Here is a 26,984-nt window from a genome sequence, read left to right as displayed (position 1 = left end):
CTTCACGCAGCCTACTCACGTGACCGTGCTCGACCAATGGCAGCGGGCACAGCAGTGTTCCACCTGTGCTGGTGTCTCCAATCAAAACATGTTCGCTCTTTTACTCAATCTTATGCTCTATAATCGAAGTACTTTTATGACTAACTTTTAGAGCTAACTACGAGTCCGTGCGGAGTCCATTGTGTCTGACAATACTGAGGACTTAGTGAGTGTTGACTGACGAATTGTGATGCTAGCATGCTAAGCTAGCGTTAGCGTTAGCATGGACGGGCTAACTGTTGTTTGTGTCTTTTACTGTGACTTAATTATGATTGCAAATGCCTTTCACTGTATTTAGCCTGTCCAACCTTTATTTATGCTCGTTATTCAATACTTTTTATTACAATGACTTTTGATTGTACTTTTTGATACTAGGATTTTTTCCCTTATGAACAAATCGCTACAGCCTGATTGCTAAACCGCTCCTTTTTAGTAGTTATATTGTTAACAGCAATGGGGGTTGATTATTTGCACATTATGCATTCACTTATGGATTTATATATTGTATAGAATTTGTGTACACATTGAAACTTGTTGCCTAGCTAACGTTTAGCCCTTTTTTCTGGTCAATTGATTTGGTCCTGTCTCTCCACTGCAGGTCAGGTGCTTATTCGATGTCGAGCTGAGACCTAGTGAGCCTACAATCTTTCTGTTGTTGTAAATTCTTTGCCTGTTTTTCTTCACTAAAATATGTTACCATCACTACTAAAAAGTTTATTATACATGCGTTCGCGGTGACGTCATAGCTCTGGGACTTCCCCATTGCGGCCATTTTGAAAGGGGCACGCGATATACTAGCAACCACCACGACTGCATACTTTTCTACGGCATAATGAGCAACGAATACTTTGATTCTTTAGACGATAAAGGCAAACTAAGGTACACGACAAAGCTATCATTCCTTGGTCTGACAACAGAGCAATGTCCTAACAGAACGCAGGTTTTTGCCATTTTGGCCTCATATATCCTGGATATCGTATGTAGTAGATGTGTGGTTGTGCCCCTTTCAAAATGGCGGACTCGGTTGCTACTGAACAAGTTCCCGGATATACAAACGTATGTATACCTGTCTTAATGATCACACCAGCTCCAGCAGCCAAACCATAGACTTCTTATTACAAACATGGCATATTCTATTGCTACATATGATTCCTGATAGTAACGGAAATACACGCTACAATAAACATAAAGATAAAAAGTCTCACCTGATAAATGATTAAGGAAACACATCTGAAACCACAAATACACATCGTTTTGTCTGATTTTATTCGTCTTTATGCTAAAAGCGTCATGGTTTTTCACATAAGGTTTCGTTCACGTCTGACACTTTTTTTTAGTTTTAAAGTTCAAATTTTCCGTCATTTTTGTCGTGTTTTTGCTTTCTTTGTAAAATGACGTGTGAAAAAGGGGGCGGAGGGGGAAAAACCCGCCGCGAACACGTCCAGACTGAGGCTTGAGTCGTCGCGCCGAGAAATGTGAAATACTCCAATCGTAAGGGTCTCATTCGGCAAAAAAACACACATCAACCCGCCCTTTTTCCCCACACAAGGAACGGGAAGTCCTGTCACGTGACCGCCGCGAGGGCCAATTGGACGCCGCTGTTTCCGTGGTTTGACTCGGTGACGCCCCCTACTCCGCCTTCTTGGTCTTCCTCTTGCGCGCGCCTTCGCTCAGCTCCTCCTTGGTCTTGAGCGGCGAGGGCGGGGCGGGCGCGTGGTGGTGCTCCTCCTCGGCGCCCCCCAGAGCAGAGCCGAACAGCAGGTGGCACACCCAGGACTCGACCAGGGCGAAGGGAGAGCCGTGGGAGTGGCGGGCCGTCATCACTACCTGCGGAGGCGAAAAGAGCAGTCTGAGGTACGCTTTCTTGTGAAAGGCTGCTGCCGGGGCAACGCTTTGAATCCCACAATGTGTTCTATTGTGGTCCTTTGCTACATTTAAAGTCAGAAAACATGAACAATGCTCTATATTAAATCATTTTCTAACACTTTTTTGAGTTTTTTTCTTCTTTTTTTAAACAAATTTTTCAACAAATAGATTTTCTACCATAACGGGTGTAGTATCTGATATCCTAACTATATTACTGTGAACGTTTCTTCTCAAGTTAAACCTCTTTGTAAGTTTGTGATGCTAAAAGTGTATTTTTGGGGCATTTTTGAAGCGCCCGTTGTCGCCCTCTGCGCGTCTGAGCGGAAATGCAGCCTCGCAACATTAACTACCCAAGAAAACTCTGCAAGAAAACTCTTCTTTTATTCAGGGGCTGCTCTGCTCTTTGTGAATAAATTGTTAGAAATGTTTGTTACAAAAACTACAGAAAACGTTTCAAACTGATAAGATTCGTGACGTATGACAGGTTTTTATGATGTTCTAATTTTTGACTTTATTTGGTGTATTTATGTTGTGCATATAAATTATAGTTTTATACCAATCGAGCAGGTATTTGTGGAGAAAACGTTGACAAATCAGTAGAAAATGACAAGAAGTGACATCACACCAGGGACACTCATTCCAGTCAAAGTTTATTCAAAATTTACACAAAGAAACAACTTTTTTTGACTCTCTAAACATTAATTCAACAAAATAAAGTCGCTCTCATATATTTTATATATATATATATATATATATATATTAGATCCGTTTTTTCCCAGTGTTTGCTGGGTAATTTCCTAGTGTGATGTCATCAATTACAAACAGGAAGTGAAATTATCCATCCATCCATTTTCTACCGCTTGTTCCCTTTCGGGGTCGCGGGTGACTGGAGCCTATCCCAGTGACTTCGGGCCTTAGGCGGGGTACACCCTGGACAGTGGCCAAAAAATGGGATAACGTTTGTATAATTAAAAAAAAAAAAATCTAAGTAATATTTAGATTTTTCTTAACTGTGTTTCAGTGCAACGAGTGGTCCGACCTGTAGGGGGCACTTTAATGACATCTTTCGCCCAGCTCATGCTTCAGAATATGATTTTATGGCCTTTGACAGTGATTGGATGCAACACTGCCCTCTGGTGTTTAAACACTGCCCTCTGGTGTCCAAACTGATTGGCTGTCCTCACAAACTGATTGGCTGTCCTCACAAACTGGTCATACCATACCACACGTACATATGTACGTGTATGTACATATATGTACGTGTATGTACATACATTTATATATGAATACATAGACACTTCCTGTTAGGTTGTGGGGGCGTGGCAGTCGTACCTTGGAGGTGGCCATGAAGAGGGTGAAGCACAGGATGAGGGTGCTCTTGCCCACGGGGAGCCAGTGCGCCTCCTGTAGGGTGAACAGAACAGCTCCGTACAGACTGGCCTTGGTCGGGCTGAAGGACGAGACGGGAAGAACACTTAAACTAAATACATTTACCCACAGACTTTTACCTAACTTTATACTGACAAACGATTAAACACACAATGTGGACAAACTGGCTTCAGGATAATAATGATGATAATAATAATAATGCTTTTGATTTATAAAGCTCAATAAGACGCGAAGAAGAGCTAATGAAGAGTGAATTTTTCTTTCATCTTTACTTTGCTTTTTAATCTTCTTTTTCAATTTACTTCTCCTGGAAACTCAGATTATTCATCATTTTAATGTTCATTTTACATTTTTGACTAACCTGACCTGCTCTTGAAAGGTTTTTCCTTTCATTTATAAAACAGTTTGATACATATTTTCCTGTTTTTAAATAACTTTTAATTACTTTGTGGACAAATTGTGCTCTACAAATAAACTTGCATTGCCTAATAACCATAGTTATTCAAGAAAATTGCCTTTATACATTACCCATAGCTGTAGTTTAATTTATATTAACTTTTTATTTTTTCCTCTTCTCTCCTCCTTTTTATCAATTATTTTCTTGGCTTGGATTTTTTTGTAAATTAAATCTAAAATATTAACCATATATCATTGTACAAATTTGAATATACAATTGAATATTCCAAAAACAACTATCTAAACGTGAGAATTTGTGACATTCTTGTACATCGCTTTACAGCTCATTTCATATGTGACCTGTAGGTGGCGCCAAAGCACGTTGAATGGCACAAAGTAGGTTAAACCTTTTGGAATATCTCTGTTTGTACAATAGAAGTGAAAGATTTGTTGAAATGCAATCATTTGAAATGATGATGTCTCTGTGCGTTTTGTCGATGTGAAATGATGATGTCTCTGTGCATTTGTAGATGTGAAATGATGATGTCTCTGCATTTGTAGATGTGAAATGATGATGTCTCTGCATTTGTAGATGTGAAATGATGATGTCTCTGTGCGTTTTGTAGATGTGAAATGATGATGTCTCTGTGCTTTTGTAGATGTGAAATGATGATGTCTCTGTGCGTTTTGTAGATGTGAAATGATGATGTCTCTGTGCTTTTGTAGATGTGAAATGATGATGTCTCTGTGCGTTTTGTAGATGTGAAATGATGATGTCTCTGTGCGTTTTGTAGATGTGAAATGATGATGTCTCTGTGCGTTTTTGAGTGAAATGATGATGTCTGTTCATTTGTAGATGTGAAATGATGATATCTCTGTGCTTTTGTAGATGTGAAATGATGATATCTCTGTGCGTTTTGTAGATGTGAAATGATGATGTCTCTGTGCTTTTGTAGATGTGAAATGATGATGTCTCTGTGCGTTTTGTAGATGTGAAATGATGATGTCTCTGTGCTTTTGTAGATGTGAAATGATGATGTCTCTGTGCGTTTTGTAGATGTGAAATGATGATGTCTCTGTGCGTTTTGTAGATGTGAAATGATGATGTCTCTGTGCGTTTTTGAGTGAAATGATGATGTCTGTTCATTTGTAGATGTGAAATGATGATATCTCTGTGCTTTTGTAGATGTGAAATGATGATATCTCTGTGCTTTTGTAGATGTGAAATGCTGATGTCTCTGTGCGTTTTGTAGATGTGAAATGCTGATGTCTCTGTGCGTTTTGTCGATGTGAAATGATGATGTCTCTGTGCTTTTGTGGGTGAAATGACGATGTCCCTTTTGCTTATGTGGATGAAATGATGATATCTCTGTGCTTTTGTGGGTGAAATGATGATGTCTCTGTGCTTTTGTAGATGTAAAATGATGATGTCTCTGTGCTTTTGTCGACGTGAAATGCTGTTGTCTCTGTGCCTTTGTGGGTGAAATGATGATGTCTCTGTGCTTTTGTAGATGTAAAATGATGATGTCTCTGCTTTTGTGGGTGAAATGATGATGTCTCTGTGCTTATGTCGATGTGGAACAGGTGATGTCTCTGTGCGTTTGTGGGTGAAATGCTGTTGTCTCTGTGCTTTTGTAGATGTGAAATGATGATGTCTCTGTGCGTTTGTGGGTGAAATTCTGATATCTCTATGCGTTTGTGGGTGAAATGATGATGTCTGCGCGTTTTGTGGGTGAAATGCTGATGTCTCTGTGCGTTTGTGGGTTAAATGATGATGTCTCTGTGCTTTTGTGGGTTAAATGATGATGTCTCTGTGCTTTTGTGGGTGAAATGATGATGTCCCTGTGCTTTTGTGGGTGAAATGATGATGTCTCTGTGCTTTTGTAGATGCAAAATGATGATGCCTCTGCGTTTGTGGGTGAAATGCTGATGTCCCTGTGCTTTTGTGGGTGAAATGATGATGTCTCTGTGTGTTTATGGGTGAAATGCTGATGTCTCTGTACTTTTGTGGGTGAAATGATGATGTCTATGCGTTTGTGGGTGTGAAATGCTGATGTCTCTGTGCTTTTGTTGATGTGAAATGCTGATGTCTCTGTGCTTTTGTCGATGTGAAATGCTGATGTCTCTGGGCGTTTTGTAGATGTGGAATGCTGATGTCTCTGTGCGTTTGAGGGTGAAATGCCGGCGTTTGTGTCTGGCTCACAATGACATGTTGAGGATCTCGTTAGTCTCGGGCCTCCACACGCCGCGCAGCAGCTGCTCAAAGTTCGACATGAGAGCGACTCCAGATCCTGCGTAAAAATAGACCCCGGAAAAGATTAGGCACATCGCTGCCCCCACTTTGACTTTCATGTAGTAAGAGAGTAAACAGTGGGACGGGGCGAGGGGCACGTCGCGGTTATGGCTCTAAAAGGAAGGATTCGACTGGAGCTGGATCTGCCTGAAGAATGTTACATAACTGACAATGATGAAGAACCTCAGATGCACATTCTTCTATTATTATCTCAGTTCAAACCTAATGTAAATCTAACCCAACCTGAACTTAATCCTAATCCAGAACACTTCTCTGGCCCTGCTTTAGGACTAGGTTAGGACTAGGTTAGGACTGCTTTAGGACTGCTTTAGGACTAGGTTGGGACTGGTTTAGGAATAGGTTAGGACTAGGTTAGGACTGCTTTAGGACTAGGTTAGGACTAGGTTAGGACTGGTTTAGGAATAGGTTAGGACTAGGTTAGGACTGCTTTAGGACTAGGTTAGGACTGCTTTAGGACTAGGTTAGGACTAGGTTAGGACTAGGTTAGGATAGGTTAGGACTAGGTTAGGACTGCTTTAGGACTAGGTTAGGACTGGTTTAGGAATAGGTTAGGACTAGGTTAGGACTAGGTTAGGACTGTTTTTGGACTGGTTTAGGACTAGGTTAGGACTGGTTTAGGAATAGGTTAGGACTGGTTTTGGACTAGGTTAGGAATGCTTTAGGACTAGGTTAGGACCAGGTTAACAGAACCAGATCCTAAGACCCGACCCAAAGACCGGACTCTAAGAAGACCGGACTCTAAGAAGACCGGACCCTAAGAAGACCGGACCCTAAGACATAAAGATGATTCTCTGCTTGACCTTGTGTGAGTTTGAACGTTTATCTTTCAGGAGCAGGTCTGGGCCCACCAGGCCACATGCTTTAGTGTGATACTCCATATTATGTTGAAGTCACCCACCACTGGCAGCATGTTGGAATTGTAGCTAGCATTTGTAGCTAGCATTGTAGCTAGCATTGTAGTTAGCATTGTAGGTAGCATTGTAGTTAGTAGTTAGCACTCTTGCCTCACAACAAGAAGGTCCCAGGTCTTGTTTATTAACCAACGCTTTGGCCTAATGTCATAAAATCATAGTGTTCACATTGGGCTCATGTTAGTCTTCATATGGACTCAGCTTGGCTCTGTTCTGGTTTAGTCCTGATCTAGTCCAGGTTTAGTTTTTAATCAACTCAAATCATGTGCATTCTCGCCCAGGTTCAGTTCCAGGTTTAATGTGGCGCACTATAAACCCTCTAAATCTAAAATAATGATCTTCTCATTCCACTGTTGGACACCGGTTTACTCTGCGGTCTTGTCTTTCTTTTTGGGCACTTCGGTCTGACCTTTGACGTATCCGACGATGACCATGATGAAGAAGCCGTTGTGGAAGGCGTGGTGGGCGTGGTGGACTCCGGCCGCGATCTTTCGGCAGCGCACAACCTCCTTCAGAGCCACCAGCACCAGCTTCACCGGCAGGAACGCCACACACTTGTAGAACAGGTTCAGAGGGCAGTAGAAGGTCAGGTACCTGCAGGAAACACGCCCAAACCACAGCTTAAATAAACCACCATCACACTGTTATATTAGGAACATTGGGGCGTGGCTTATGTCATTGTTGTTAAAATCAGTTTGAATAAAGCGGATGTTACATGCTTTGTAGTTGTGCCAATTTGGCAGCTGAAATTATGGGAATTATGCAAAGATGAATGGGACAAAATTCCTGTTTGCATAATGGACCTTCTGTGCCTTAAAAACATTTAAAAAAAATAAATATTATTTCTTGGATGCTTTACTTTTCCTAAATTTGTATTTTTTTATATATTTTTTTGTCCAGCCCCCTCTGATCTTTTTTCTTTTCTCTTCTTCTTATGTCGGAAAAGGTTCAGTTGTAGTCATCTGGACTCAGTTTAAAAAAACTAAACGTTTCGACTCTCATCCAAGAGTCATTGTCAATAAGCGAATTTAGGCCGGGAACTCAGATATTTGTACTGTCTGTGGTAAGTCCAGCCCATTGGGCGGGCCTTCCTGAAGAGGAAAAAGTTGTTTGTTTTTCAACAGAAACTTACCCTCTTGTTTCTAACGTGCTAGCCTTTATTGTTTACAATCAGTCCTTTAATGGGCTATTAGTCTCCCTTTTGTTTTTGAGTGGCCCTGGCTCACTCACCCTGAGTACCTAATTAGTATCCGAATGTCCTGGTCCTTTACCTCGCCAGGGCTTCAATAAAAAGGCTAGCTCGTTAGAAACAAAGAGGGCAAGTTTCTGTTGAAAAACAAACAACTTTTTCCACTTCAGGAAGGCCCGCCCAATGGGCTGGACTTACTTACTGGAGTCCAGATGACTACAACTCTTCTTCTTATATTGTTATTTTAATCATGAGATTTATTTATTGAATGTTGTTATTTTTTATTATTAGGCCCGAGCGCCACAAGCTGGCGAGAGGCCTATTAATCTCGTAAGGCCGTGCGAAGCACGGCTGCGAAAGTGCGCACGTAGTGCGCACGAAATCGAGCGCGAAGCGCTCGCCCACTTCCAAACACTCACTAACGTACTCCTTCACTCACGCACGCCCCGTGCATACTAATTAGTATTAGGAAAATGGAACTTTACCGTTTTAAACGGGCGAAGCCCGTGCAAAAGTGCGCACTAAAGGAGCACTTTACATTGAGATGACGACCGCAAAGCGGTCGTCATCCCCATATAAAGCACTCATTTGCGCTAAGTAGCTCACGAATACGTTCCCCATCTCTTGCATGTTCCGTGCATATAAGCATGTAATGCAAAAATTGAACATTATTACTGTATAGAGGGCCAAAAACACAAAGTGGGCGGAGCCCACTCAAAATTAACGAAAGTACCCGTCAGTGACCAGGGACCCACACCATGAGGTAGGAAAGCGCGAGCGCTTTCCGAAAATGTATAGTTTATGATATTTGAAAAATGGGAAACATTGTTTTCGCATCGGAATATTATTAGGCCCGAGCCCCAGCAGGGCGGAGGGCCTATTGCTCCCGCAACGCTGCCGAAGGCGCCCCTGGCAAGTACAGTGAACTAGCCCATGCCGAAGGCATGGATCATGCATACTTACTCCTGCTATGACAGAAATAGTCAACAATTAGTGAATGGGCGTAGCCCATTCACTAATTGTTGACAACAGCAGCGCGAAGCGCTGCATTCCTCCAAAAACCCTCCTGGCATCGTCCCGTACGCGAGAATCTATGCCGCAGGCATGGGCCATGCTTGTATCTGCTCAAATCAATGGAAGTCTATGGGGAGTGGGCGGGGCATCCCGACGGAATAGGGAGTGACGAGCGCGTAAGCGCTCGTAATGATGATTCCACCCCATGGCGGCATGGGGAAGGCTTAGAGCTTTCAAACGATGTATAATTTGTTGTTATAGTGGAAACGGCTATATTGTTTTTGCTAAAAATATTATTATTAGGCCCGAGCCCCAGCAGGGGGAGGGCCTATTGCTCCCGCAACGCTGCCGAAGGCAGCGTTGCAACTGTCTGACCAAACATGCGGGCGCAGCCCGCATGTTTGGTACCCCGTCGCCCCTGGCAAGTACAGTGAACTAGCCCATGCCGAAGGCATGGATCATGCATACTTACTCCTGCTATGACAGAAATAGTCAACAATTAGTGAATGGGCTACGCCTCTCGTGAGGATAAACAAAAAAAATCATTGTGGCCACGCCCCCAAACTTACCCTATGGCCGCCATCTTCCTTTGAAAATGAAAACAAGCTGAGTTAGCCATTTTGTTTACGTCAAACTTTGACGAACTCCTCCTAGGGCGTTTTGCCCACCGACTTCAAAATCGGCGTACGTCCTCTGGACAAGTGGGGCATCTAAAGTTATCCAATTTTTTGAGATACCTTTTACGGTCTGTGTGCGGCGCAGCCGCAAAGTTGGACAACTTATTTTGGAATATTGCAGGTCTAAAAATTGCTCCCATTTGATCAAAACCAGTCCGATTAGGACCAAATTTGAATCAGTTGTTAAACTTTCTAGTTTGGACCAGTTTAGGCTGACAAAATTGAAATGGCAGTGATAGCGCCCCCTACAGAGTGACCTTTAAATTAACATTGAAGGTCAAAAATTAGTTTTACCAAAATTGTCTAAACTTTACCCAAAATTCTATTTTGCCGTCCCGATCACAAAAGCCAATCACAAAAATGCCTAAATTTTTACGCCGTAGTCGTAGCGATGACAGAAACCTCCCATGTTATCCCTATGGGAAAACCACAAAATCTCTCAAATTACCACATTTTTATGTTTTACACTTTAACGAAGTCCTCCTAGTGCGTTTTGCCCACCAACCTCAAAATCGGTGTACGTCCTCTAGACAAGTGGTGTATCTAAAGTTATCCAAATTTTAAGGATAACTTTTACGGTCTTTGTGCGACGGAGCCGCAAACGTTTCCCAGAATTCTGACTATTTGGCCTTCAGAGTGGCCTATAAACAATAGAGTTTTTCCAAATGACATGATATTTTGAACGAAATTCTAATTTGCCATCCTGATCATAAAAGTATGAGAGCCAAAGTCATATTTTGTACGGCGTAACCGTAGCGTTGACAGAAACATCCCATGTTATCCTTATGGGAAAATCGTAGAATCGCTCAAGTCACCACATTTTTACGCTTCACACTTTAACAAACTCCTCCTAGGGCGATTGTCCGATCAAGTTCATATTTGGAGAATATCATCTACACAAGCGGGGCATCAAAACTTACCCATATTTTGATTCTAAGTGCTACGGTCTCTGTGTGGCGGACCCGCAAATATATGTCAGAAATGGGAAAACAGCGAAATCTCTAAAATCACCACATTTTTACGCTTCACACTTTAACGAACTCCTCCTAGGGCGATTGCCCGATCAAGCTCATATTTGGGGAAAATCATCTACACAAACGGGGCATCAAAAGTTATCCATATTTTGATTTTAAGTGGTACGGTCTCTGTGCCGTGGAGCTGCAAATATACTGTCACAAATGGGAAAAACGCCAAATCCTTGAAATGTTCACATTTACGCTTCACACTTTAACAAACTCCTCCGTGGGCAATAGCTCGATCAAGCTTTACTTTGGGAAAAATCATCTACACAAGCGGGGCATCAAAAGGTATCCATATTTTTATTCCAAGTGCTACGGTCTCTGTGCGGCGGCGCAGCAAATTTGACTGACACTTGTGTTCATTTGCACTGGATTGGCCATGTCCAATGTGTCGCCGTCTGTCAAGTTCTTTTTTTATTCAAGACACAATAAGGGCGCCATCTTTATCAAGTCGAAAGCGCAGAGTCGGAAGGCCGGCGGCCCGCGAGGGCCGTTGGATGCCGCTTGCGGCTTTAATTTTTTCTTGTTCTTCTTCAGCGCTTTGATCTCTAATTTGACCCCCTGAACATGCTCAAAAACTCACCAAACTTTGCCCAAAATTCAGAATCGGCGAAAAATTTTGTTTTTTCTGGGCCATTTTTTTTTTCGTCAAAAAATGGCGCGACAGCGCCACCGACAAAAGTCAAAATACATTGCGCCTATGGGAGACGCCCCGAGGTCAACTTTGTTGTAAAGCTACGAAATTCGGGACACGCATTCCTCTCGTGACGACAAAAAAAAAAAATCATGGTGACCACGCCCCCAGACTTACCCTATGGCCGCCATCTTCCTTTGAAAATGAAAACACGCTGTGTTAGCCATTTTGTTCACGTCAAACTTTGATGAACTCCTCCTAGGGCGTTTTGCCCACCAACTTCAAAATCGGCGGACGTCCTCTGGACAAGTGGGGCATCTAAAGTTATCCAATTTTTTGAGATACCTTTTACGGTCTGTGTGCGGCGCAGCTGCAAAGTTGGACAACTTATTTTGGAATATTGCAGGTCTAAAAATTGCTCCCATTTGATCAAAACCAGTCCGATTATGACCAAATTTGAATCAGTTGTTCAACTTTCTAGTTTGGACCAGTTTATGATGACAAAATTTAAATGGGCGCGATAGCGCCCCCTACAGAGTGACCTTTAAATTAACATTGAAGGTCAAAAATTAGTTTTACCAAAATGTTCTAAACTTTACCCAAAATTCTATTTTGGCGTCCCGATCAAAAAAGCCAATCAGACAAATGCCTTAATTTTTACAATGTAGTCGTAGCGATGACATAAACTTCCCATGTTATCCCTATGGGAATACCGCTAAATCTCTCGAATATCAACATTTTTCTGTTTCACACTTTAACGAACTCCTCCTAGTGCGTTTTGCCCACCAACCTCAAAATCGGTGTACGTCCTCTAGACAAGTGGGGCATCTAAAGTTATCCACATTTTAAGGATAGCTTTTACGGTCTCTGTGCGACGGAGCCGCAAACGTTTCCCAGAATTCTGACTATTTGGCCTTCAGAGTGGCCTATAAGCAATAGAGTTTTTCCAAATGACATGATATTTTGAACAAAATTCTAATTTGCCATCCTGATCATGAAAGTATGAGAGCCAAAGTCATATTTTGTACGGCGTAACCGTAGCGATGACAGAAACATCCCATGTTATCCTTATGGGAAAATCGTAGAATCGCTCAAATCACCACATTTTTACGCTTCACACTTTAACGAACTCCTCCTAGGGCGATTGTCCGATCAAGTTCATATTTGGAGAATATCATCTACACAAGCGGGGCATCAAAACGTATCCATATTTTGATTCTAAGTGCTACGGTCTCTGTGTGGCGGACCCGCAAATATATGTCAGAAATGGGAAAACAGCGAAATCTCTAAAATGACCACATTTTTACGCTTCACACTTTTACAAACTCCTCCTAGGGCGATTGCCCGATCAAGCTCATATTTGGGGAAAATCATCTACACAAACGGGGAATCAAAAGTTATCCATATTTTGATTTTAAGTGGTACGGTCTCTGTGCCGTGGAGCTGCAAATATACTGTCACAAATGGGAAAAACGCCAAATCCTTGAAATGTTCACATTTACGCTTCACACTTTAACAAACTCCTCCTAGTGCGTTTGGCCCACCAATCTCAAAATCGGTGTACCTCCTCTATACAAGTGGGGCATCTAAAGTTATCCAAATTTTAAGGATAACATTTACGGTCTCTGTGCGACGGAGCCGTAAACGTTTCCCAGAATTCTGACTATTTGGCCTTCAGAGTGGCCTATAAACAATATAGTTTTTCCAAATGACATGACATTTTGCACAAAATTCTAATTTGCCATCCTGATCATAAAAGTATGAGAGCCAAAGTCATATTTTGTACGGCGTAACCGTAGCGATGACAGAAACATCCCATGTTATCCTTATGGAAAAATCGCAGAATCGCTCAAATCACCACATTTTTACGCTTCACACTTTAATGAACTCCTCCTAGGGCGATTGTCCGATCAAGTTCATATTTGGAGAATATCATCTACACAAGCGGGGCATCAAAACGTATCCATATTTTGATTCTAAGTGCTACGGTCTCTGTGTGGCGGACCCGCAAATATATGTCAGAAATGGGAAAACCGCGATATCTCTAAAATGACCACATTTTTATGCTTCACACTTTAATGAACTCCTCCCAGAGCGATTGTCCGATCAAACTCATGTTTGGGGAAAATCATCTACACAAACGGGGCATCAAACGTTATCCATATTTTGATTTTAAGTGGTACGGTCTCTGTGCCGTGGAGCTGCAAATATACTGTCACAAATGGGAAAACGCCAAATCTTTGAAATGTTCAAATTTACGCTTCACACTTTAACAAACTCCTCCGTGGGCAATAGCTCGATCAAGCTTTACTTTGGGAAATATCATCTACACAAGCGGTGCATCAAAAGTTATCCATATTTTTATTCCAAGTGCTACGGTCTCTGTGCGGCGGCGCAGCAAATTTGACTGACACTTGTGTTCATTTGCACTGGATTGGCCATGTCCAATGTGTCGCCGTCTGTCAAGTTCTTTTTTAATTCAACACACAATAAGGGCGCCATCTTTATCAAGTCAAAAGCGCAGAGTCGGAAGGCCGGCGGCCCGCGAGGGCCGTTGGATGCCGCTTGCGGCTTTAATTATTATTATTTTTCTTGTTCTTCTTCAGCGCTTTGATCTCTAATTTGACCCCCTGAACATGCTCAAAAACTCACCAAACTTTGCCCAAAATTCAGAATCGGCGAAAAATTTTATTTTTTCTGGGCCATTTTTTTTTTCGTTAAAAAATGCCGCGACAGCGCCACCGACAAAAGTCAAAATACATTGCGCCTATGGGAGACGCCCCGAGGTCAACTTTGGCGTAAAGCTACGAAATTCGGGACACGCATTCCTCTCGTGAGGATAAACAAAAAAAATCATTGTGGCCACGCCCCCAAACTTACCCTATGGCCGCCATCTTCCTTTGAAAATGAAAACAAGCTGAGTTAGCCATTTTGTTTACGTCAAACTTTGACGAACTCCTCCTAGGGCGTTTTGCCCACCGACTTCAAAATCGGCGTACGTCCTCTGGACAAGTGGGGCATCTAAAGTTATTCAATTTTTTGAGATACCTTTTACGGTCTGTGTGCGGCGCAGCCGCAAAGTTGGACAACTTATTTTGGAATATTGCAGGTCTAAAAATTGCTCCCATTTGATCAAAACCAGTCCGATTAGGACCAAATTTGAATCAGTTGTTAAACTTTCTAGTTTGGACCAGTTTAGGCTGACAAAATTGAAATGGCAGTGATAGCGCCCCCTACAGAGTGACCTTTAAATTAACATTGAAGGTCAAAAATTAGTTTTACCAAAATTGTCTAAACTTTACCCAAAATTCTATTTTGCCGTCCCGATCACAAAAGCCAATCACAAAAATGCCTAAATTTTTACGCCGTAGTCGTAGCGATGACAGAAACCTCCCATGTTATCCCTATGGGAAAACCACAAAATCTCTCAAATTACCACATTTTTATGTTTTACACTTTAACGAAGTCCTCCTAGTGCGTTTTGCCCACCAACCTCAAAATCGGTGTACGTCCTCTAGACAAGTGGGGCATCTAAAGTTATCCAACTTTTAAGGATAACTTTTACGGTCTCTGTGCGACGGAGCCGCAAACGTTTCCCAGAATTCTGACTATTTGGCCTTCAGAGTGGCCTATAAACAATAGAGTTTTTCCAAATGACATGACATTTTGCACTAATTTCTAATTTGCCATCCTGATCATACAAGTATGAGAGCCAAAGTCATATTTTGTACGGCGTAACCGTAGCGATGACAGAAACATCCCATGTTATCCTTATGGGAAAATCGCAAAATCGCTCAAATCACCACATTTTTACGCTTCACACTTTGACAAACTCCTCCTAGGGCGATTGTCCGATCAAACTCATATTTGGGGAAAATCATCTACACAAACGGGGCATCAAAAGTTATCCATATTTAGATTTTAAGTACTACGGTCTCTGTGCGGTAGAGCCGCAAATATATGTCACAAATGGGAAAAACGCCAAATCCTTGAAATGTTCACATTTACGCTTCACACTTTAATGAACTCCTCTGTGGGCAATAGCTCGATCAAGCTCATATTTTGGGAAAATAATCTACACAAGCGGAGCATCAAAAGTTATCCATATTTTTATTCCAAGTGTCACGGTCTCTGTGCGCTGGAGCTGCACATTTGACCGACATTTGTGTTCATTTGCACTGGTTAAGCACAGCATTGAACATGTCCAATGTGTCGCTGTCTTAGTTCTTAGACAATTGCGTTAGCGCCAACTCTGTAAAATGCAGAGAGCAGAGTCGGAAGGCCGGCGGCCCGCGAGGGCCGTTGGATGCCGCTTGCGGCTTTAATTCTTTCTTTCTTTCTTCTTCTCGGGACCAACCCCCGAAAATGTATAGTTTATGTTATTTGGAAAATGGGAAACATTGTTTTCGCATCGGAATATTATTCTTTCTTCTTTCTTCTTTCTTCTTCTCGGGACCAACCCCCCTATTTTTCACCCAGTGAACATTGACGAAAAGTCAAAAAAATTTGCACACCTCTAAAAATCGTGCCTCTCTACATTCTGGCTATTTCCCTTTTCTAAAATAAAAAAATTTGGCGCGTCAGCGCCCCCAAATGTACCAAAAATGCATTGAGAGATGGGAAATGACCCAAAAAAAATCTGATCGTAGAATCATGAAATTTGGCGCAGAGGTAGATGGTGACAAGAGAAGTAAAAAATATTTTATAACGGCAACGCCGTCCGCCCAACCAAATATCGGCCATATTGCTTCAAAAATGGCTAAACATGACTTCGGAGTTTTTCCAAACGTCGTACTTTTACGAACTCCTCCCAGGGCGTTGGCCCTAAAAAGCTGAAATTTGGTGAAAATGCTACTGAGGAGTGGGACATCAAAAGTTATCCAAATTACATTGATACCTGTCACGGTCTCTGTGCGGCGAAGCCGCAAACTGTAGCTAGAATTTCAGAAATCTCCCATATTTAAAATTTCTGCCGTTTGCGCAGATAAAGTCCGAATTGCGTCAAATTAGAATCAGTTGTTAAACTCTTTGCCCTAAACCTACTTGAAGTGAAATAAATTCATTTGGCGCCACAGCGCCCCCTACAGATTTTATATGGAGGTTAAATGTTTAGTTTTGCGAAATTATATGAAATTTGACACACAACTCAATTTTAGCATCCCCATCAAAAAAGTCAATGAGACCCATGTCATAATTGTTATGGCGTTGCCGTAACGATGACCGAAACCTTCCATGTTATTCCAATGGGGAAATCGCCAGAACATGTTCACACTTTAGACTTTCACAAACTCCTCTTAGGGCGTCAGCCCTATTAATCTGAAATTTGGTGAGACTCATCTTCAGGTGTGGACCATCAAAAGTTATCCACATTTTTATTCAAAGAGTCACGGTGTCTGTGCGGCAAAGCCGCACATTTTGCCAAGAATTCAAAATAAAATTGCTTTTTGATGGTAGAACAAAGGGGAGAAGATGTGACAGCGTCACAGATTCAGCAGTAGACGTAATAAAAGGACAATTGGGGCGCGTTAGCGCCCCCTCCTCTTGCGGCGTGGCGGCGGCGTGGCGAGGGCCGATCATTGCCGCTTGCGGCTATATTTATTATTATTATTATTTAAATTTATTTTCATTTTATTCATGTTAACTATTTTATTATTATATTTTATTATTATTATTATTATTTTAATCATATTTATTATTGAATGTTATTATTTTATTCATTTTATTCATTTTATTCATTTTATTCATTTTATTTGTTTATTATTTTAATCATGTTGATTTATTGAATGTTTTTAATTATTTATACTATTATTTTAATCATATTTATTTATTGAATGTTATTGAATGTTATTGAATTTTATTTATTTTATTTATTTTATTTATTTTATTTATTTTATTTATTTTATTTATTTTATTTATTTTATTTATTTTATTTATTTTATTTATTTTATTTATTTTATTTAATTATTTTATTTTATTTATTATTTTATAATAAAACCATATATTATAAAAAAGGAATTATGCAAACACCTAGGCCTCTGTAAGAAGCTCCAGGTACTGCATGTCTCAAAACTATAAATTTAGAATAACACGTGACATTTCTCAATGACACCACGCGACACCGAGACCCCGAGCGTCATGCACCGAGGCCCCGAGCGTCATGCACCGAGGCCCCGAGCGTCAAACGCCAAGGCCTCGAGCGTCAAACGCCAAGGCCTCGAGCGTCATGCACCGAGGCCCCGAGCGTCAAAACGCCGAGGCCCCGAGCGTCAAACGCCAAGGCCCCGAGCGTCATGCACCGAGGCCCCGAGCGTCAAACGCCAAGGCCTAGAGCGCTCTCCTCACCAGACCGCCGAGGCCAGCAGGATGTGGCTGTTGTGCTGGAAGTAGTCGAGGGGGCTGTGTCCGAGCATCACGTCCGCCAGGATGTAGCTCCCGAAGCAGTAGAGCATCGCACAGAGCCACGAGGCCACGGGGCTCCTGCGTGACACCTCCACCGAGCCTGCAACAGAGGGCGGAGACAGGTGGTACCATTATGTGCTTTAAACAGAGAACAACAGAGGGCGGAGACAGGTGGTACCATTATGTGCTTTAAACAGAGAACAACAGAGGGCGGAGACAGGTGATGCCATTATGTGCTTTAAACAGAGAACAACAGAGGGCGGAGACAGGTGGTGCCATTATGTGCTTTAAACAGAGAACAACAGAGGGCGGAGACAGGTGGTGCCATTATGTGCTTTAAACAGAGAACAACAGAGGGCGGAGACAGGTGGTGCCATTATGTGCTTTAAACAGAGAACAACAGAGGGCGGAGACAGGTGATGCCATTATGTGCTTTAAACAGAGAACAACAGAGGGCGGAGACAGGTGGTGCCATTATGTGCTTTAAACAGAGAACAACAGAGGGAGGAGACAGGTGGTGCCATTATGTGCTTTAAACAGAGAACAACAGAGGGCGGAGACAGGTGGTGCCATTATGTGCTTTAAACAGAGAACAACAGAGGGAGGAGACAGGTGGTGCCATTATGTGCTTTAAACAGAGAACAACAGAGGGAGGAGACAGGTGGTGCCATTATGTGCTTTAAACAGAGAACAACAGAGGGCGGAGACAGGTGGTGCCATTATGTGCTTTAAACAGAGAACAACAGAGGGAGGAGACAGGTGGTGCCATCATGTGCTTTAAACAGAGAAGAAGTGTTCAAACAAGCGCGAGAAACGTGCGTTCTGTGTTTGTGTTTGTCGAGGTTTAAACTACAGGTTACGTTTTATTGAATTATTTTTTCATAAATAGGAGATCCTTTTGCTTGAGAATTGCACCCTTACAAGTCGCAGTTTTGTTGTGCAGCTTTTTTTTTTTTAATCTCAGTCTCGTCTCGGTCCTTGTTCTAGTCCTGGTTTAGTCTCAGTTTGAGCCTGGTTTTTATGTTTTTTTTAATACATTTTACGTGTTTGTGCAGCTGTCAGTCTTATCTCTGTTCAATCTCTGTATCTCTGCGGTTTACTTCTGCTGACACACATTTAGAGTTTATTTACATGTTGTTTCATTGTCACATGTTAGAATCGAAGTGTAGAAAGTACGTTTTTCGTCACTTAAAAGAAGACACGGTTCAAACGAATGCTCTGGAACTGTTTACAATTCACTTTCTTTAATGTTCTTGCCTGTGATGCATCTTATCTCTAAAAGTGGTTCTTCCTGGACAGAGGTCGACCGCACACAAGCCCGACACCAAGTAGATAAACACAAACAGAACAAGCTACTTCTCTTTTAGTCAGTTTAGGTGTTCTACGTTAGCGCTAGGCTGAGCTATGATGCTAACAAGTGGATCTGATCCCTGTGTGTGACGCTCTGCTATTTGCTATTGCTGTGTGAATCGCAAAGAAGCACTTTATTTTTATACATTTTCCATTTTATTTCACCTTTAGGCCAAAAAATAAATAAATAAATAGTGTGTTTCCGGTACATTGAAAAAAAAATCCACCTAGGTAGATCAGATTTTTCAAAATTTTTCAAATATATTTTAAAATCCTCGCACAGGTCTTTCAGACAGTTTTCTTTTCTCAAAAGTGAGCGTGGCCTAATTGGTATGCAGATATTTAATAAAATAGTTCTCTACATCTATACTAGTCTAACCACAGGTAAAGAGCCATTAGCAGACAACGTTTTAGTAATTACCGCTCTGTTGCGGCCGTGGTCCGCGCCGTAGTCGTTGAAAAATGTCTTACAAACTTCTACGTTCACTATTTTTCTTATTGTCACTTGATGATGTGAGCACTTTTCGACAGTCACGACAAATAACTTCACCGCTGAAACCCCGGGCGTGCATATCTCCCATGGCAGCCAGTCTGCACGCTGACCAAAAAAGAGCATCTGCAAACATGAAAGCGCCCATAGGTTAAACAAACCTATCAAAAGTGCAGCGATTTTCATATCTTACGATCCCCACAGATGATTTTTTTCCCCGCAGCTTTTGGATTCGCTCTCACAATTTGACATTCTCGAAACGTACGCCCAGTAAATATGCGATAAAATGGTTAAGATTGGGTTTCACCAGGTCAGTAACCGGCCTTATTTAACCAGGAAAGTGAGATTAAAAACCTCTTTTTCAAGCGAGTCTGTGCCAAGAAGCAGCAAAGATCCACACACGGCGACAACAAATGACAAGTAAAACATGACGAAGCACAGATTATTAAGAAAGAAATTGTGCTTTATAAGATCTCTCTTTTCCCCTCCCACTCCTCCATTGGTCAGTCCTGCTCTGCATGAGTGACAGCTGGAGTTGACCAATCGCAGTGACATGTTAGTTTTTTAGAAATCAGCAGTTAAATGAATGGGTGAATTGTGATGAATCGGCTTCATTAAAGGGCTCTGTAAACGCGCTGTGCATCGTGTGAGTGGCAGTTAAAGCTACAGTTACTATCCTCGTGCCATGCCCAAAGCACACGCAGCAGCACACGCCCTGATAACATCCAACCACGACCAAAGTAAAGTGAAAATGATCCCGACTGAAACTGCAGTTAGAACGTCGTCAAGAGAAACGATGCCGTGCTCGTGGAGAAGGAAAGGACAAAAACACAAAGTCGAAAACGATATCCTGTACTTTGTCGTCAGTACAAGTACATACATTTGAATAATGGAAATGTTCTGGCCCTTGTTTACATTATGATTTCCTTGTTTACATTATGTTACAACCAGGAAGTAGCATCAATAACACAGACAAAAAACTAGCAAGGATCATTTAAAAAATTATATTAAATATTAATCAACCAATATTTTATTGTGTTGTTTAATCTTGTTTCTGTGCCACAGCAGATATAAACATGCACAAATATACAGTTACTACTTGTACATAGTAGTTTTTGAATGAACTGCGCTCGTGGTCGTGTGAGGAGAGTTTGTTGTGATCAGAAAGAGACTGAACAGTTGTCGGACAGCGTCACATGACCCGCCCCTTTTAGTCCACAGGCAGCAACATGACCCGCCCCTTTTAGTACTCAGGCAGCAGGTGCACACCTCTGATTGGCCGGTGAGTATATTTAAAGAGTCATGTGACCTTTGGGTCGTGTGCGCAACTGTTCCTTGTGTGGCAGGTGTGAAAAGTGAATGAATGCTGCAGTGTGAAGCTGGCACATGTGCTGTCAGTCTGCCCTGGGGCAGCTGTGGCTCCACCACGTGTGGAATGAATCACACTTTTATAACTGTCAAGCTTTGAGCGTTTAGAAAAGTGTTTTACAAGAGTGATAATGATAATGATACTGATATTACATTTGTATCACTCCAGCTTTAAGAAATCAAGTCACATTAATATGTTAATAATACACGTATAATAATGTGTCAACATAAACAGACGGATATAAGCGCTTGCATTCAGGTTCACTTTATAGATTGGACTGAAATAACTCCTGAAAAGCTCTTTATTATTTTGTTTGTTAGTACGATTATATTGTGCCCTGAAAAATCCTGATTCTCAATGACCAGATTCATCTTCACGTCCCTGTTGCTCACACAAAAACACCTCTACAATCTCTTCACAACAATAAATATAGTACAATATTCAGTTACTCCTGCCACAGCTGCCCTGAGGCAAACGTCACACAAGTGTGGCACGGTTACGGTCGAGCACAAGATTAATCACAATCGAAATCGCACTTTGAATGGACTCGATTCTTGTAGTGCAATAATTTCCTCCACAAACAACAAACTATTCTACATAAAAAACGTAAACTGCAGTTCAGAAATGTGCAAACGCGCTCCGGAACACGCTCTGGAACACGCTCCGGAACACATGCTCTGGAACACGCTCCGGAACACATACTCTGGAACACATACTCTGGAACACGCTCTGGAACACGCTCCGGAACACGCTCTGGAACACGCTCCGGAACACGCTCTGGAACACGCTCTGGAACACATACTCTGGAACACATACTCTGGAACACATACTCTGGAACACGCTCCGGAATACGCTCCGGAACACGCTCCGGAACACGCTCTGGAACACGCTCCGGAACACGTTCCAACACACGCTCCGAGACGCGCTCTGAAACGCTCAAGTGCTCAAGTAATAATAATAACAATAATATCACTGTAGTAAAAGTAAAAGTACATAGAATAGACTAGTAAAAGTACAAAGAGATGAGAGATGAAAAGCATTTAGAGAAACTACTTAAGTCAAAAATAATCCTAGGCCAAATTGTCTGGAAGTAACATCTGATTTATAACTTGTAAATAAAGTTTAAAACATGTACTTATGCAAAAACACTGTTGTTCTCAAAGGAATGACCAGAAAAGTGGAAAAACTAATAAGAAACACAACACAAAGTATTCGCAGCGGGAGGAAGAGCCAAAGCTTTCACTCTGTTATACTTCAAATACATGAATTAAGAGGGACTAAACGTGACAACGCGTTTATAAATCATACACCGCGATCATTTCCTGTCCTAAACGTGTGCATTGTGGCGCCGTGATGGAGTCGTACGTGCGGCGTCGATCTCCAACAACAGGTGGAGCAGCGATCCGGAGCTTAGTGCAACCCGACGCGGACAAATGCCTCCTATAAATACACGCCGTGCCGGTCGGGCCCCTACGCACAGACCCAACACCTCCACCACCACCTCCGCCACGGTCCCCCCCTCGAACCCCCGACACGCCTCTCGCCTACACCTGCAGCGGGGTTCCAAAAAGGGCGTGTCCAGGTAAAGCTCCTGCGCCGGTCGGGCCCCTACGCACAGACCCTTCACTACTGCCGCTGTCCCCCCCTTGAACCCCCCGACAGGCTTCGCCGACACCTGCAGCAGGGTTCCAAAAGGGCGTGTCCAGGTGAAGCTCCTGCGCCAGTTGGGACCCTACGCACAGACCCTCCTCCACCACCCCTGTCCCCCCCTCGAACCCCCTGACACGCCTCTCGCCGACACCTGCAGCGGGGTTCCAAAAAGGGCGTGTCCAGGTAAAGCTCCTGCGCCGGTCGGGCCCCTACGCACAGACCCTCCACTACTGCCGCTGTTCCCCCCTTGAACCGCCGACACGCCTCTCGCCGACTCCTGCAGCGGGGTTCCAAAAGGGCGTGTCCAGGTAAAGCTCCTGCGCCGGTCGGGCCCCTACGCACAGACCCTTCACTACTGCCGCTGTCCCCCCCTTGAACCGCCGACACGCCTCTCGCCGACACCTGCAGCGCGGTTCCAAAAGGGCGTGGCCAGGTAAAGCTCCTGCGCTGGGAAACGGGGAAGAACGCGGCTGGTTTGACTGGCAAATGAAAGGCAAAACCGGAAAGACGCAGCCGTGCAGTGACTTTGTGATGAAATGACTTATACGTGAACACTTAAAGTACTGATACTGTCACTTTTTGGAAAATAACGACGCGTTTTGAAGCTCCGAGGCCAGAATATTCGCTCTGACGTGAATGAAACGAAACACAACTGCACTTTAGTTTAGACCGATTAAACAACACAAGTTTCACCTTTGACCAGAGCGTGTTGCACTGGAGTCGAGAGTTGTGCAAATAATTTTACGTTTTGGATTGAGATGTTATTTGCGACCGCTTCACATTGAGGACTTCAGCCGGATGCCCTTCCCCGAGGCCGTATGTGGTGAATGTAAAGCCTTTAGACTTCCACAGACTTTACAGATCCACGAGGGAAATTATGTCTTTAGCACTGACATAAAACAAACATTAATAAATCATTAATTCAGCTTAATATTTGAAAATATACTGATAACGATTGTATGTTAAAAAACAAAGGAACATATTACCTATAAAATATCTATAGAATGAACTGAAATGACCATGTCCTCGTGTAATTGTTATAAAATACAGTTGCTACAGAAACATCTTGAGTACAGTTTGCAGTACTATTGGTTACTATCGGTTTACAGTGTAACTTCGCTATGCATATTACACGTTTACGTCTCTATAGCAACTGACTGTGATCTATATTAGGCCTATATTTTAAACCAATAAAACCTGAGGTGGCAGGTTCTCACTCTGCTACTTTTACTTTCACACATTTACTGGAGAGTGGTTTTACTTTTATTTATTTTATTACAAGATCACATGTGAAACCTTTCTTTTTTTTAAATGTCTTATTTTTCCTACAGTATTATTTTCAATTCTACTCAATTTGTTTTTTCTTCAGGTTCTGCCTTGTAATTTTTTATTCCATTTTTTGTTTGTGTTATTTTAATAATTTTTTTAAAACTTTTTTTTTTATTTTGAAAAATAAAAAACTCAGTAGTATGTGACTTTGTTGAAACAGTAATAAAGTGTTCCTCGTCCCACTCTGAGTAAGTCAAGTACAAATTAGGAGGGAAAAAACAATATATCACATTATTTAACCGATTATTAACGCTTCGTCCTTTCAATTACGAAAAATCCAAATTCTAAATCACATCCAGACAGTTACTCTTCATTCTGAGTAAAAGAGCTATTATTTTGAAGTCCCTGTACTTAGAAGTTCCTGCTCGAGCCCCTTTAAACCGTGTTATACCGATTTCCACACATGATTGAGCTGCACATGACCCTTTTTGCCTTTCTGGGTTACACATTGTGGCTCTTTGTTCGACGTCACAAAACCCGTCTTTTCTGCTCTTTTCCCTCCAAACATCACCCAAACCCACCGCTCCTCTTCAGATGACCCGCCGCCGCCTATTTCAGGACGTGCTATTTATTCCCCGCGCTCCGGAATGCGCCTCCTCTGTCTTGTGTTTCGTCCTTCGCCTCAGAACGCCTGCGTCTTACAAAAGAACCCGCGTTTTAAAGCTGTCGAACCGTAACAGAGGTTTTCCCGAGCGTTTTATAAGGCCGCTGTCGATAACCACATCCCCTTTAAGGTCCCGGCCGAGTTAAAGGAGACTTGTCGTGCTGAAACAACAGTAACGCTGCTGCCTCCTCCTCATCATCATCATCATCAGTTTAAGTTGTGTTTCCATCGATTCCTGCATTTTTGAGGAATCGTACTGCCCTGCAACTGAAGCTCCGGGGCTCGTGAAATTCCTGTTTCACCTACCACCTACCTCAACCCCCCCGAGAATATGAGACAAAATGAAGACACAGGGACTAAAAAACATGTAAATGACAGAATACTGATTGTAGGAGGAGTCGATTTACCTGTTTGTATTATTTCAGCAGTTTTGGATCAATATTACGACGTAAAATGATGATCTACTTTTTTCATAATAAAAGCCTAATATTTCTCCTTTAATAAAAAGAAAATACATCAAAAATTATTACTATACACGTAAATTTAGGTATTGGATTCGGACAATTTTGTAAAGATGCGTTGCTGTAGAAAATGAAGTGTTTAAAGGTGAATTTTGGTAAATAAAGATCCAAACTATAGACCAGCAACTATTTTAGTAGCCAGCGATCATTTATGTTGTAAATTTAGGTTTTTAAAATGCATTTATAATCGGTATAAAGTCAAATATGCAGACTGAAGGCTTAGAATGAAAATATTTACTAAAAAATACAAAAAAAGGTTTAATATTGCTAAAAATGTATCTTAATTTCTTCCGTTTCGATTAGACATTTCATCTTTTTCAATAAACATGTTAAGACGTTTTAAAGTCTGTACATTGCACAGAACGACCATCAAACCGGTCACGGGTCATTTCGCATCAAACACTCGCGCACATTCCCATCATTATTATCGAAACCGGGCCACCGCAGCCGCCGCCACTCCACGTACCTGGCTCGTACTTGAGGTACAGGATCGACACGATGTAATAGGCGAGATCGAAGACCGGAAACATCCCCATTTTGGAGAAAGTCCCCGCGATCTCGCCCAGATTGAGCGCTGCCAACACTTCCATGACGCGCCGCTCCTCTTCTTCTCTTTTTATCTCTTTTTATCTCTTTATTTATCTCGTGTCTTTTCTCAATCCGTGTGCGCCGCGTGCGTTGATCCGGATCCCCCCTGACAGCCTGCCCAGTCCACGCCGCCTGCTCCGTGTCTCTCTCACGCCGAAAAGCGAACGAGGCAAGACTCCAGCCGTGCTATTAATACCGCGCTCCGTGTCGTGTCCCCCCCGTGTGTCCCCCCCGTGTGTCCCCCCCGTGTGTCCCCCCCCGTGTGTCCCCCCCCGTGTGTCCGGCCGCAGCAGCTGGACGCGGAGACGAGCAGCTGGCGCGATGCCCCCCGATGCTGCTGTGGTGATGGGCAAAACGAAACGCGCTCCTCCGCTGCGGTCACGCGTCCATCACGTCCGTCCCGCGCGGGGATAGACTGTGGTGGTGTTGGTGTTGTTGTTGTTGTTGTTGTTGTTGTTGTTGCAGGGGGGGGACGATGGAGGCGCCGTGACACGGAGAGAAACGCGCGTACGCACCAAATGTTTGCGTAAATCCAGCTTTGCGCACGCGACCTTAATCCAAGACGTTTGAGGGCAAAAGTGCGCACGCTTCAGATGATGATGGAAAAGCAAAGAAATGAACTAAATACACTTATCTGCAAAGACAAATGCAGATGTAAGATGTGAAATATATATATATATATACTTATACAGAACATGGTTGTGTTATTACATGTCAATTATTATTTTTATTCAACAAATGCAGGAAATTGCCACAAGAGGGCGCCCAACACCACACGATATTTGGAATTGATTTTGTAAAGACTTTTTTTTATTATAAATTATGCTTTTTGAATTGTTGAATTTGCTTTTTTTATCCAGAGCTTTTTATGATCTCAGTACGGATGGATCTGCAGAATATAATTATGTGCAAAGCCGTTTAACATGTGGGACCAAGTCTTAATCAAGTTATTTTACACAAAATTACTGAATAAAGCTAAAATTCTTGCACTTTTCAGGCCTTTATGATTCCTGGTCACAAACACAGAGGTGACGAGGGACACGAGACCCGAGTCAAGTCTCAATTCATCTAAATAGTCACAACTTGCAGCACTTGACATAGAGGAACTGGACTGCATTTTTATACAAGTGAATTTGATATAATTTTAACAACTTTTTAAAACTGGTTGATGGTCTTTGGTTTGTAAGTAGAAATAGAAATAGAAAGTCCTGGTTTGGAGCTGTTTAACTCTCTTTT

At 42.4% G+C, this 26,984-nt stretch overlaps 1 protein-coding gene across 1 annotated transcript; it reads right to left on the bottom strand.

The window, feature by feature from the left end:
* Positions 1-1,282: 1,282 nt before the first annotated feature.
* Positions 1,283-25,909, bottom strand: tmem38a (transmembrane protein 38A). The gene is made up of 6 exons (XM_072438762.1): positions 25,627-25,909; positions 17,791-17,947; positions 7,325-7,509; positions 5,894-5,981; positions 3,238-3,355; positions 1,283-1,866 (listed from the first exon to the last, which is right to left on the bottom strand). Exons 1-6 carry the CDS (start codon positions 25,748-25,750, stop codon positions 1,669-1,671), a joined length of 870 nt encoding a protein of 289 aa, XP_072294863.1. The 5' UTR covers positions 25,751-25,909; the 3' UTR covers positions 1,283-1,668.
* Positions 25,910-26,984: the final 1,075 nt, after the last annotated feature.

The sequence above is a fragment of the Eucyclogobius newberryi genome, unplaced genomic scaffold (genome assembly GCF_026437365.1).
Source record: "Eucyclogobius newberryi isolate DKJ021-1_F unplaced genomic scaffold, fEucNew1.0.hap1 SCAF_9, whole genome shotgun sequence".
Lineage (NCBI taxonomy): Eukaryota > Metazoa > Chordata > Actinopteri > Gobiiformes > Gobiidae > Eucyclogobius > Eucyclogobius newberryi.
Note: the sequence above shows the minus strand (reverse complement) of the source record. Positions and strands in the feature narration are given on the sequence as shown.

Excerpts from the sequence above, each read along its gene's own strand:
- tmem38a (XM_072438762.1), bottom strand. The coding sequence starts at position 25,750 with ATGGAAGTGTTGGCAGCGCTCAATCTGGGCGAGATCGCGGGGACTTTC. Across the intron at positions 17,948-25,626 it reads GTACCTCAAGTACGAGCCAG|GCTCGGTGGAGGTGTCACGC; the intron begins GTACGTGGAGTG and ends CCTCTGTTGCAG. Across the intron at positions 3,356-5,893 it reads GAGATCCTCAACATGTCATT|CCCGACCAAGGCCAGTCTGT; the intron begins GTGAGCCAGACA and ends CTCGTCCTTCAG.